We start from the raw sequence: 13,756 nt of genomic DNA, 5'->3' as shown, positions 1-13,756 counted from the left end.
AATTTAGAATATATGTTTCAATTGGTATGTGCAAACCTGTTTTTTAAGAAAATTTTAAATACGTATGGGTTAGGATATAAAACATAGAATAGCTATTTAATTGAACCATCTTTCTGCACTTTATGTCCTTTCTATTGAAAGGGTTCTTTGAAGTATATAAATAATTTAAATGTTTTCTAACCTCCAAAGACCTTTTTGCTAATAGGTATATGTTGAGAGTAAGTAGTTAGCCCAGAAATGAATTTTGTTTTGAGAGAGCTCAATATTTTTTAAAAGTGGCCTTCATAAAATAATTTAGTTTTTTGTTTTGTTTATTTTTTTGATAAACAGCTAGGTATTATTTGATATGTAGAATTTCATTTTACACTCAAATTCTCAGCAATATTTTTGTGTCACAGAAGTAAGTTCTACCAGTATCATGTTTTTAGAATGAATTATTGACCATCTTACTAGTAAACCTTGAGTTTTCAGCCACAGAGTTAGTCATATGCCTTGGGTTATAGCACAGCTACTTAAACCCAACCTTAATTATGGACAGGTCTGTCTAGGACTGGGATTTAGACATTTTACCATCTTTAGAAATGTTATTTCATGATATTAATATTAAAAAGTAAATATGCCAGAAATAATAATATTCAGTTATAATAGGAAATTCAGATTTGAGAAGCTGTGTTTAGAAATAAATATACTTGTTTCCTTTCCTTAGGAGCTGATCAACAGACATTTAATAACAATGGCTCAAATTGATCAAGCAGATATGCCAGGTAAAATGCAAGTTGATTCATCCTTTCTCTTAAAGGTTATTACAATTATTATCTAGTACTACATGTTTTTGTGCATTATTAAGAAGAGTACCAGAAGAGTTCTGATCATCTAGTTTATATAAATTAATTCTCCATGACAATATAAAAAAAATAGATTATTTTAGAATTCATGGTGATTTACTTCACTGTGCACTAGAATATTATTGTTTCCTGAAACTTAATGAAGAATAGGTTCTTAAGCAAAGGGGGAAGGTAATTATTATTATTTCTGAACTGCTGTATGCCACACACTGTGTGTGCTAATTAAATGTTTTACGTGTCTTACTTTATTTCTCACAAACATTCTGTGGCATATTATTATCGTCTCTATTTTACATATGAGGAAACTGAAGTCGATAGGTTAAGTATTTGCCTTTAGGACCAGTGGTTAGTAAAGGGCTGGCTGAGTCAGGATTTAAATAAACCTAAGTTTTGCGGACTTTACCACAGTGTTTCTCAGATAGCATTAAAATCTCTTTGTCTAGCTTACTATGTCTAAATCAAATATGGTATAATTTAGCAAAAATTTATAAAGGTGGCATATCAGTGGGGAAACGAAGGCATTGGAAAAAGTGGTTTTATATATGGAAAAGATAAAATTGGATCATTATCTCAAACCTCATTTAAAAAATCAACTCCAGAGAGATTAAGAACTTACATGTCTAAAACAAAACTTTTAAACTCTTACTGTAAAATATAAATGAATAGATTTTACTTTTTAGTTGGGAAGGATTTCCTACACAGGACACAAAGATTATTGTCTCTAAAAGAAAATACTGATAAATTATACTAAATTAAAATTAAAAACTATCTAAAGACACCTATAGTAAAAGTTTTAAAGAAAGACCTGGAAGAAGATATTTACAATCTACACATTTGGCAAAGAATATAAAAAACTCTTAGATATCAGTAAGAGCACAAACAACTCAATAGAAAAATGGCTAAAAGAGAAGAATAGGCATTTTATGGAAGAAACCCATATGACCAAAAAATGTATGAAGAGATGTTGGACATCAAAGTCTGGGCATTTAAAATTGTTAGGATAGGGATCCACAGGTGCTTGTATATATTGCTAATGATGGTATAGATTGGTGAGCCTGTAACCACTTTAGAAAGCTCCTTAAGTTGAATATCTGTATATCTTTTTGTCCAGTAATTCTATATAGATAGAGACAAATTCTATACATTTCAACTGGAAAATGTACAAGATATTCATAAAATACTGCTCACAGCAACAGGAACCTTGAGTAATGCAAATGCCCATCTCGGGCCGGCCCGGTGGCACACTGCTACAGTGCGCCGCTTGGGAGCGTGGCGGTGCTCCTGCCGAGGGTTCGGATCCCACATGCAGACCGGTTCCTGCTCACTGGCTGAGTGAGGTGCAGGTGCGACACTGAGGGTTGCGATCCCGTTGCCGGTCCCGGTCCGGTGCGGGCGCGACACTGAGGGTTGCGATCTGTTGCCGGACACGAAAAAAAAAAAAAGCCAAATGCCCATCTCAAGGACAATGGATTAATTAATTGTAATATTGTCACACAGTGGAGTGTTAAATAGCAGTTTAAATTAAGAAAGTGTACTGACATGCAACAATACAGATGAATCTTAGTAATATAGTAAGCAAAAAAGTGAGTGGTAATGGACTACATACAGCATGATGCCTTTTTATAAAAGCTAACTAAAATTTATACGACGGGTCTTCAAAAAGTTCATGGAAAGATTCGTATTAGCTCTTAATCCTAATTTTCCATGAACTTTTTGAAGTACCCTCATATATATATATATATGTATATGTATATATATATACATATATATATATATATACACACACACACACACATATATACACACACACACACACTCATTTTCATGTATGTATATATGCATTTATACATATATATAATACACTTTTGAGGAATACATACAGATGTAATAAACTATATAAAAAGGAAGGGAAAAGAAAGGAAGAACGAAGGCAGAGAGGTTGGTAGAGAGGACCATATGGTTAGGCATAGGTTAAAATGAAGGTCCGTGCTTTCATTTCAGGTGCCTAGTTTGCAGATGCTTATTACATTATTAAAGATAATTAACTAAATTAAAGCAGCGGACCAGTGATTTGAGTATCACAAATGAAAGGTTATAATAAATAGACGCGGACCAGTGATTTGAGCATCACAAATGAAAGGTTATAATAAATCCTGTGTTCCTGAGTTTAAACATGGTTTAATAAATAGTTCTTTGTGTCACTTCTCTAACTCTGATCTTTTTTCATTTCTCATGTTCATTATTTTATCAACCTTCAAGTCTCAAGTTGACTTATTTATTAATCTTTGGTCTTGTGTCTTTTTTTTTCTTTTTTTCCCATTTTCTATTCCATACGTCATATTTCCATCAAATTAGTACTTCTTGCCTCTGAAATTACAATCTGTTTCCTGTAGATCAGTGGGTCTCAAGCAGGAATTATTTTACTCCCTCTGGAGACTTTTTACAATGTCCTAAACATTTATGGGTATCATCACTAGAAGCAGGGTGTAACTGGCATCTACTAATGGACAGAGACCAGGGATGGTGCTAAACATTCCACAGTGTGTACAGAACCATCCCTCACAACAAAGAGTTGTTCATCCCAAGATGATAATAGTGCCAAGGTTGGGAAACCTTGCCATGGATTTATTGCAGTGAATCTCAGATATCAGTATCTCTTATCTGTCCTATCATTGTATATGTTCTTTGAGGGGAAGTAGAGTTAAACAGGGTAAAGAAACTAAAATTTCCTTTTTTTAATCATTATTTTTAATATTATCTAATGGGACTGGGTCCCAGGCTAAAAGTTGAATGCACCTCTGCCAGATGTAATCTTCCATGTTGATTTTCTTCTTGGCTATTACCTTTAGGATGCCCTTCTTACAGTAAACATTTTAATGCCCAACAGTGATAGAGATACCCCTATTTTCTTTATTCATGCTTAATTATGTGTATTTGTTAAATAGAACTGAAAACAAAGAACAGAACAACAATGAATATTTCTATCTAATAGTGGAAACATTAAATTTTTAAGGTAAATATTAGGCCACATATAATTCTTTCAGGGTAGACTGGGAAATGTACTAAAAGATGATTTTCAGAAAAAGATAAAATCATGACATACAGATATAAAAATGAGTATGTATCAAAGATTTTATTTTATTTAACTCATGATGGAGCCAGTCATATGTCATAAGACATGTTATGGATAAGGAATATTGAAATGAATGTGCAAGCTGGTGTTTCCACAGGGGAGGAGGGAAGTCAATTGAACCTCCATTGGACAGGACAGAATATTCATTGTGTAGACAAGAATTATTTTGCACTGCTATCAGTTATCTACAATTTATAGAGTTGAAAATATCTTCCATAGAATCAGAATCTGACAACTGAGAGGTATCCTTTAGGTAATACATAGTTTTCCACTGAAGCACAGATTTTTTTTCCCTATAATTTGTAGAATTCAGTATGACTTGCTTGAAAGTGGTCACAGGATAAAGGGGTTAAGAGCATAGGATTTTTAGTTGATTGTGTCCCTCATTCAATCTCTATGTCAGACTGGTGATATGAATACCACTGTCTGGCATAATAAATTTTCAAGTCTTTAGTATGGCATTTAAATTTCCCTATGATCTAATACCAGCATACCTCTTTCAGCTTTATTTCTACTCTGTGATGTGCCCTGTGTTGTCACTGCATGTGAGGTCTCACCATTCCTGACCACAGTGAACACATGCAGTGTTTGTTGTTCTGTTTACTCCTTCACCAGAAAGCACACTTTCTACCTGTTTTAGCCCACTGAAAACAGTCTTTTCCTTCAATTTGTAGTAAAATTGCTAATTCTTCTATGAGATCTTTCCTAATATGCTTGGGAACAGCTCCCTTTTCTGTATTTCCATACTGCAGTGGTTCTCCAAGTGTGGTCCCTTGACCAGCAGCCTCATTTTCATTATTATTTAGGAACTTGTTACAATTGTAGATTCTTGGGCCTCACTTTGGACCTGCTGAATCAAAAACTGGAGGTGGGTCCCAGCAAGCCATGTTTTAACAAGCCTCTAGATGATTTTGACAGGTGCTTAAGTTTAAGAACCAATGCCATGGTGAATTGTACTTTTCTTAATGACTATTTTGTCTTGAGTATGTTTTATATAAATCTGTATCCTTAATTTTTCTCTAAGCCTCTTGAGGGTAAGAACCTAAGAACCTATATATCATTAAATATGGGTTCACTAATACATACTAAGTGCTCTGTACATTTTTACTGATGTGAAATTACTTCCTGTATTAAGTCCTCCTTATGAAATAGCTAGGAAACATAATTCATTCATTATTTGATTTCTTTACACTGATCATTCAAATAAAAAATAGTAAATGAGCAAAAGTAAAAGTTACAGCTATATGAGTATTCATTTCTGTGTATACTTCTCTTTACTGCCTTTATTTCAGTAGAACATGCCACTTTACCTAGGTTTGAAAGTGACATCGAATCAACCTATGTGTCTTTTGTACTATGGCCAAAATGCTGTCTAGGAATTAAGAGCACAAGACTACAAAATCAAAGAGCCCTGGGTTTGCATCCCAACTGTCTCTCTAACATTTGTAATCTGTATATTCCTTATTATGAAATAGGGAATCTACCTCATAGGATTGTTGTGAGAACTAAGAGATAATGAGTGTAAAGTATTTGGCAAAGGCAAAGGGATCATTTTGAACCTGTCTTCTTGAATTAGTGAAAGTTTTCTTAATAGGGTTTCTACATTTTAGTGTACAACTTTCTATTCCTATGAAACACCAAATTGGAACTAGAGATATATAGCTTCTGGAGCCTAACAGTATATCATGAGCATTTAATCTCTATTTACTGTACAAATTGAGCATCTCTTTTCTGAAAATCCAAAGTCTGAAATGCTCTAAAATACAAAATTTTTTGAGCATAAGCATGATGATCAAAGGAAATGCCCATTGGAGCATTTCAGATTTTGGATTTTTGGATTTGGTAAGTATAATGCAAATAATACAAAATTTGAAAAATCTGAAATTGGAAACAGTTCAACACTTCTGGTCCCAAGCATTTTGGATAAGGGATACTCAAACAGTATATCCTTAAACATAATTTGTCTTTGAGGAAGGCATGGTGGAAAAATTGTTTTGTTTTTTCTTTTATATTTTGCTAGGGATTAAAACTATGTTATCCCACTGAGTGGCTGTACTAATACCTATTTATAACCAATTCCCCATTTTTATGCAGTTACACTAATATTTTCACTATTATTAAGCTGCAGTGAGCTTTGCTATCAGCTGCCCATCTCTTAATTATTTTGAACTCAATTTCTTTGAGTTCTTATGTTTTTAAGAATTTTGATACAGATTGCCACATTTATAGGTACATACCTATATATACACACAAACATACACATGTCACACAAACATATTCATATGTGTACACACTAATGCAATTTCATGTGATTTGTTTTGAATTTCTTTATGCTTTAAAAAATAAGAATTTATGTTAAACATCATTGCCGAAATACATTTTGTACAAAATAAAATGCTAAAGAAACAAGCCTATCTTGATTTTTATTCACCATCAGAATCATAAATGTTATCTAAGTGATAACTCAAATTGTTTCTAATAATTGTTTCTGATGAGTAAAAAATTTGTATTGTGCTATAAAAGAGGAAATATTATTGAGTGTATGAGCTTCAGTTGTTCTTTGGTCATTTTGTAATGCCTATTTTTATCGATACTGAAGCCACAGTGTTTTATAGAATTGTAGTAAATGTTGACACTATACTATGATAAAGAAGTGTATTGTGATACGTGAGTGGTTTATAGTTTATTTGATGTCTTATTTATGAATATTTGTAATTTAAAGTTGTCTTCCTACGAATTACTCTAGCAGTCCCTACAGAAGTTGACAGCTACCATAGCCTGTTCCCTCTAGAACCACTGCCACCCCCCAACCGGATACAGAAATCAAGTAATTTTGGGTATATTACATCGTGCTACAAAGCTGTAAATAGCAAAGATGATCTGCCGTATTGCCTTCGGAGGATACACGGTAAGGAAGATAAATTATCTTCTTTTATGATCAAATAATTGAGGCTAAGATTACTCAAACTTTCCTGAATATATTGATTTATTTAATATATGAACTTAAAGGACAATAAATTTATTTTGTCATTTGGAAGTTAGTACCTCATAAGCAGTGTACTTTTGTAATATTGCATTTTCTTCACATTTCTGATGAAATATGAGAGAGATGTCATTTACAGTTTACTGTAGTAGAAAAATTTTCTTTTTCAGGTTTTCGTCTTGTTAACACAAAGTGCATGGTGTTGGTCGATATGTGGAAAAAAATTCAGCACTCAAATATTGTAACCTTGCGTGAAGTATTTACCACTAAAGCATTTGCTGAGCCTTGTGAGTATGTTGCGATTGCTTTTCTGCTGGTGAACTTTATTATTTGAAGCCAGATTTCAATACTGAGTGTTTGTGTTTTATTTGAAGCTCTTGTGTTTGCATATGATTTCCATGCTGGAGGAGAAACTATGATGAGCAGACACTTTAATGACCCTAATGCTGATGCCTATTTCACAAAGAGAAAGTGGGGTAAGAAAAAGATACAAACAGACTGTTTTCACAAATGTTTTTGTTCTGTGAAAGAGTAATTTGTATTTTAAAATATTACTCATGTAAATTTACCCCTGTAATCATTCAGCTTAAAGGCCCTATTGTGTTTTAAAAAGAAATATCTTAAAGAAATGGTGTTCATCTGTAAGAAGTTAGGAGATAATGTATTATATGTGTTTACTAAGATTAAGACGGATTGTGGAAGGCTCACATGGATTATCTGAGGTTTGAAATAACTGGGAATATGTTAAAATTTTTTGATTTTTAAAAAATGTTTTTCTTTTAAAAATATAATGCTTTCTAAATAAAGATGATTTGGAAAAGTCAGTACATTAAAAAGAAAAATAATTTTTATTACTTCACCAAAGTACACTTTATGAATCTTTTGGTATATTTCTTTCCAGTCTTGTTTTGTTTTCGTCTCCCTTTGTATTGTTTATTTTTTGTTTTTATCAGATGGTATCTTTTATTTATTACAAATATTTTCCTTCTAATTTTTATATTCTCTGAATATAATTTAGTGATTCCCTTGTAGTCTAATATGACTTTATCATCATTTGTGTAATTATTTCCCTAAACAAATGCTTTTATTTAAAGGTAGGATTCCCTGTTACTTAGGGAATCAGTCCTCAAAATAGATATTTTAACTTTTACTTAAGCATTGAAGTATTTTCCTTTTTTCCCTTTTGTAATATTTTCTTAAAGAATTATTTTATAATTCAAATTTTGCAAAGAACCAAAATATTTTAATTATATTCTAACAAATGTTTATTAAGGGGTAAACGATTTCAGAAGAAAAGTAAATCCATTTTGAGGTGTCTGTTAATTTATGTATATGGGTATGGAGAAGGTCCATTTTCTGATTTGGGGGCAAGAAAGAAGCATCAAATTTTTTACTGTGATCTTTAATCTTTTTAAGATTTTTCTTGAATACATAACTGGTAGAAGTTAAAGAGGGGAGAGAAAGATTTGAGTTCACTTTAGAGTATCTTTTTGATTGTGACTCCTTTAAAGACTGTAGATAAAAATATATTACTTCTGTTTACTTGTGACGTTGCTTTATGCATTCTGACAGTTGGAAGGAAAGCTGTGGTTACATGGCTGTTTCACATTAAAAATCTGGTCATGTAGTGTGGTCATTTTTTTTCCTTTTGCCGTGTCATTTGTAGACACATGCTTAATTTTGTTGAAGAGGATGTGGTATAACTTTTCCTATAGACGAATGTAGTTGTTGTTCAAGTTTATTTTAGTAATAACACCTGTGAAATGACTGTTGGCTTTAATTTATAGCTGGGTTTCTCAACCTCAACACTATTGACATTTTGGGCTAGATAATTATTTTTGTGGGAGCTGTCCTGTGTATTGCAGAATGTTCAGCAGTGGCCTGACCTCTTCCTACTGAATGCCAGTAGCAACCCTCTCTGACTCAGTTGTAACACTAAAAATATCTCCAGACATTGCCAAATGGCAGGAGGTGGGGAGCAGCAAAACTGACCCCTGTTGAGAACGATTAGTTTATAGCACTCTTTTTTTTTTTTGTCCTTTTTGTGACCGGTAAGGGGATCGCAACCCTTGGCGTGGTGTTGACCGCACCGCACTCAGCCAGTGAGCGCACGGGCCATCCCTATATAGGATCCGAACCCGCGGCAGGAGTGCCGCTGTGCTCCCAGCACCGCACTCTCCCGAGTGCGCCACGGGGTCGGCCCTTTATAGCATTCTTTTCCAGTTTCTTTTTTTAATCTTAATTATGTTTTTAGTGTTGACTGATTATTTGATATATTAATGTTTACATTTTCAGAGGAATCAGTCCTTTTTCTAGTATTTTAAAGTATTGTTTGAATGGTAATAACATCCCTAAACATACTATATGTGCATGGAAGTCAACTGTTATTTTGTACTATGTAGTTTATTATCTTAGCATAAACTAAAAAAGTCACATACAAGTATTGTAAGAACAGACTGTTTAGAAAATAGGAATAATACCATACCATGCAAGGGTTGATAAGAGGTTTAGAATGAGTTGATGTGGGTGAAACAGCTGAACAGAACTTGGCACATAGTAAGCACAATGTGTTTGCTATGTGTTCCTTTTTCTTATTACCACATTTATTAAATAGTTTTATTTAAACTCTTCATAGTCATCTTTGACATTGCCTTGGCATTTATCACTAGAGCCACTGTTTGAGTCATCTAACACTTCTTTCCAGAGTATATTATGTTCAGATCTATCCTTACTGAGATATATATAGTTTTTGGATTTTGTATGCACTTCTTTTTTTTGTTTGTTTTGTTTTTGTTTTTGACGGCTTGTTGGTACAGGGATCTGAACCCGTGACCTTGATGTTTTAACGCTGTGCTCTAAACAGCTGAGCCAACCAGCCTTCCCTGTATGTACTTCTTATTAGAAATTCTTTTCTGTCCCAGGCCATAAGTACATATTTGCTATTTCCTATCTCCGTAATTAATCATTTAGCTATGTTGCTTTTATACCTGAATCACAACAGGTTGTAACCCAATGAATATAAGGTCATATTTCCTGAAATAATTACAAAATCTGGATTTAATTTATATGCCTCTTTTTCTACTGATTAAAGTATTTACAGTGACCCAAGAAATATCAAAAAGCACTTACAAAAGTTGATAGAATAAAAAGTATTACTTTTTATGGTAGATCAGATTATGTTGGTGTTTCATCATTACACAAAGTGTGAAATTCAGTGTTTTACCTTTATGTTTGTGTGAATTGAGTATCATCCTTTCCGTCAGGTCTGTAATAGAAAAGCTAAGCAGTATAGGAAAGTACATATTCAGTGTAAGTGATGGTAGAGACTTTTATTTCCCTTGAGCTACAGAATGAACAGCTCTTACATGCTGAACAATAAATATGGGCTAGGGTTAGCCATATGTTAAATAAAAAACAACCTCTACAATTTTTTTTTTTTTTGGTTAACAAATATGAACTCCACTTTAAGTAATTTTGTTTAATTATGTGGTCACAGACAAGAGCATTTCAGTGAGAGCTCTGCTGCTGCTGCTAACAATATAAAAGATATAATCTTAGACATAGGAACCTTTGAGCTTGTCTCTTAAATTTTTAATAATAGACTAAAATTGTACACACATCAATTAACATGTTGTGCCATGAATATACATGAATTTTCTTTGTTAGTTTTGGTTTGAATGTTCTAGTCTCGTAATTGATTACTTTAAATGAAGATGTCATCTTTTGATTTGTTTGTTTTATAGGTCAACACGATGGACCATTGCCCAGACAGCATGCTGGATTATTGCCAGAATCTCTTATTTGGGCGTATATTGTCCAACTGAGTTCTGCATTGCGAACCATTCATACAGCAGGTTTGGCATGTCGAGTTATGGATCCAACAAAGATTCTGATAACTGGCAAAACGAGGTACTAGCGTTTTGAGTTTTGGCTTTTTTGAGCATCTAACCTACAACACCTTAGTAAATAAAGCATGATGATTTGTTTTAATTCTACCTTTTTATATGTTCCATCCAGAAGAACTGCTATGACTTTGAGTTCATTTGTCATTTTTTTTTTTTTAAGTTAAATTCTTAATGAAATGCCTGGTTATTAACCAAAAATCTTGGTAAGGGTCCAAGAGGTTTATGTGTTTTGGGTTAGGGGAATATTGAAATAATATCAGTACAACTTTTCTATGTAGTTTTCTATGTAGAACTGTGGTTCTCAAATTTTAGCATGAATCAGAATCACTTGGAGGGATTTTTAAACACAGATTGCTGGGCTCTACCCCACAGTTTTTTATTCAGTCAGCCTACAGCAGTGCCTGAGAGTTTGCATTTTAACAAGTTCCTAGGTGGTTCTGTTGCTGCTGGTTAAGTACCATGCTTTGAGAACAACTGATGAAGAGTTAAGTAACACTGACCTCAGCTTCACCCGGGTTTTGAGTTGCTGTAATTTTGAGAGTTGTCTTGGGCAACATGGCATAAAGAGCTGAAGACCTGGCACCAGGTGTTAGTTACTATCTATATGACCTTGAACAAGTTACTTAACTTGTCTGTTTCAATACCCTTGTTAGTTACTATTTATTAACTCCATTTTCCTCATGTATAAGGTACCCGTCTCATAATGTTATTGAGAGATTTGAATGAGTTAGTATGTGTAAAATGCTTAAAACAGTGCCTGACACATCTTTAGCAAGTGTTGGGAAACTGACTAGTTCTGTTTCGTGAATAACTAATAAACAGCTTGGAGTGGTGAAAGGGACACTGACCTGTTAGTCAAAAGATGTTTCATATAGTCCTGGCTTTATAAGTTACTGACATTTATAACCATAGGCATATCACTTGATGTCTGTGAGCCTTAATTTCCTCATCTCTAAAATGGTGGTTGGTGGAGGTTATAAGAGGGTGGGGATGGAAGTTAGACTAAATAATATCCTGAAATCCTTCCTAATATTATAGGAAGTGTTAAATTTCCATTCGTATATAATAAAAATTTTTATTTTAATCTTTAAATTCTCTGGTTCTTAAAGGTTGCGAGTAAATTGTGTTGGAGTTTTTGATGTTTTAACATTTGATAACAGTCAAAATAATAATCCATTGGCATTAATGGCTCAGTACCAGGTGAGTAAGAATTAACATGGATACTTTCCTAATAACTTAAAGCTTAAAAAAAAAGAAAAATTTTGTTTAATGTAGTATTTCAGAATTTTAAGTCTACATTTCACTTTATTCATGGGTGGTCTCTGTGCAAACTTTGAACATGTATTTTTTAATTACTGTGATACACCTAGTGTAGAGCCCTTGTAGGTTGGAATATACAGAATTAATGACAGTGTCAGAGACTCTAGCTATTCAAAATGAAAATGTGTTTATGTGACTAGGAAATATTTCCTCAGCATAAATGGATTAAAACAGATTGATTAGTCAGCTGAATGGATTATATTAAATGACACCTTACTTTTTTCACTCCTGTAATTTAATCACATCTAGTATTTTTACTTTTAGACACTTGTCCCACTACCAATAATAAAATTTTAGAAATATTTTCGAAGGATTATTGTTGGATTGCGATTTTATAAGTGATTTTTTTTCTTTTGTTTAGTCACAGCCTGTCACTCATTTCTTATACATTATCAGAATTTGGTTATTGTCCAACTTCATTCTAGTAGTGTTGTTTTAGGGTCCCTGATGTTCTTAGATGTTTTGCTACTACTTATTTCCTGATTAATATGATAAGATATAGGAGAATAAGAACTTATTCCTGCAGGGAAGCATTAAGAATAGTTGCTTTTGTCTTGATTACTCTGTGCAAGTAATGTGCTTATTTAAAGAAAGTATTTTATTTCATTCAGTTTGCATTGTGATGCTTCACATTAAGATATGCAGCTATCGCTTTAAAACAATTTTCGTTCTTTGTATTGAAGAGGTTTTGGTTTTTTGGAAGATTTATTAACCTGAAGAGGTTGGATATGAGGTAGAATCTCTCCTCACGTGGAGAAACACCTTCTCATTGTTCTTTTCTTTTCAACTTCTTTTATTTCAAGTTTTGAAAAAAGATTTTAGTTCACTCTCATATGAGACAAAATTTCATAACAAAGAGGAAAGAAGGGACAGAATGAGAAGTAGAGTCCAAGTACTGTTTAGTATTCTGATTCAAGCATAAATGTCTTTTGCTACTAGACCACAGACATTCAATCCTGAGACAGGGACTCATTGCCCTCAGTTGTACGCACTTTTCAGATCTTCCTTCGTACTCTGTCTCTGCCCACCTAACCTCAACAGCAGCCAAGCTGTCCTGGTTGATAGCAACATCCGGTGGACAGTACAGGGTAGAATCTGACTCGTTATTTTTTTCCCCACAACAGCACCTTTCTTCTGTCTAGGAGATTTGCTCCCTCTTTCTTATTTAGGGTGATTATTTCTTAGGTATTTTCCTTCTTCTGTCTTATACCTAGTACCTAACTAATTGGCTCTGGTCAATTTTTCTTCATAATCTTTGTGTTTCCAAAAGTGATTATTGGCTGTTAAAATACTAGTGCTTTTCATATACCCAAGAAAATAATATTAAATTTTTAAAGGGAAATCAAACATTATTTAGAGCTAGTGCCATCAACTAGAATCCCCCTGTTCATGTTAAAAAAAAAAACCCCAAAATACATGCTTTATGGTTATTGCCTCATTCTTTTCTGAATAGGTTTATTTTTAAATTGCTATTATACAATAAGACTAGTTTGATTTTGTTTTTCTGTGAGTGTCACAGGCAGTTTTTTTTTTTTTTTTTTTTTTTTTAATTACAAATTTTTTTTTTTTT

At 33.2% G+C, this 13,756-nt stretch overlaps 1 protein-coding gene across 1 annotated transcript in view; it reads left to right on the top strand.

Moving 5' to 3' along the window:
• Window positions 1-13,756, top strand: part of PAN3 (PAN3 poly(A) specific ribonuclease subunit) — a 35,722-nt gene that overhangs the window by 4,132 nt on the left and 17,834 nt on the right. Inside the window, exons 3-8 of the mRNA XM_008580420.1 lie at window positions 707-764; window positions 6,725-6,886; window positions 7,132-7,248; window positions 7,336-7,437; window positions 10,705-10,870; window positions 11,976-12,066. Coding sequence (XP_008578642.1) covers window positions 707-764; window positions 6,725-6,886; window positions 7,132-7,248; window positions 7,336-7,437; window positions 10,705-10,870; window positions 11,976-12,066 — 696 coding nt within the window. The remainder of the gene's footprint in view (window positions 1-706; window positions 765-6,724; window positions 6,887-7,131; window positions 7,249-7,335; window positions 7,438-10,704; window positions 10,871-11,975; window positions 12,067-13,756) is intronic.

Source organism: Galeopterus variegatus, unplaced genomic scaffold (genome assembly GCF_000696425.1).
Source record: "Galeopterus variegatus unplaced genomic scaffold, G_variegatus-3.0.2 Scaffold2085, whole genome shotgun sequence".
In the NCBI taxonomy this organism is placed as follows: domain Eukaryota; kingdom Metazoa; phylum Chordata; class Mammalia; order Dermoptera; family Cynocephalidae; genus Galeopterus; species Galeopterus variegatus.
This window is presented reverse-complemented; position numbering and strand designations above follow the sequence as displayed.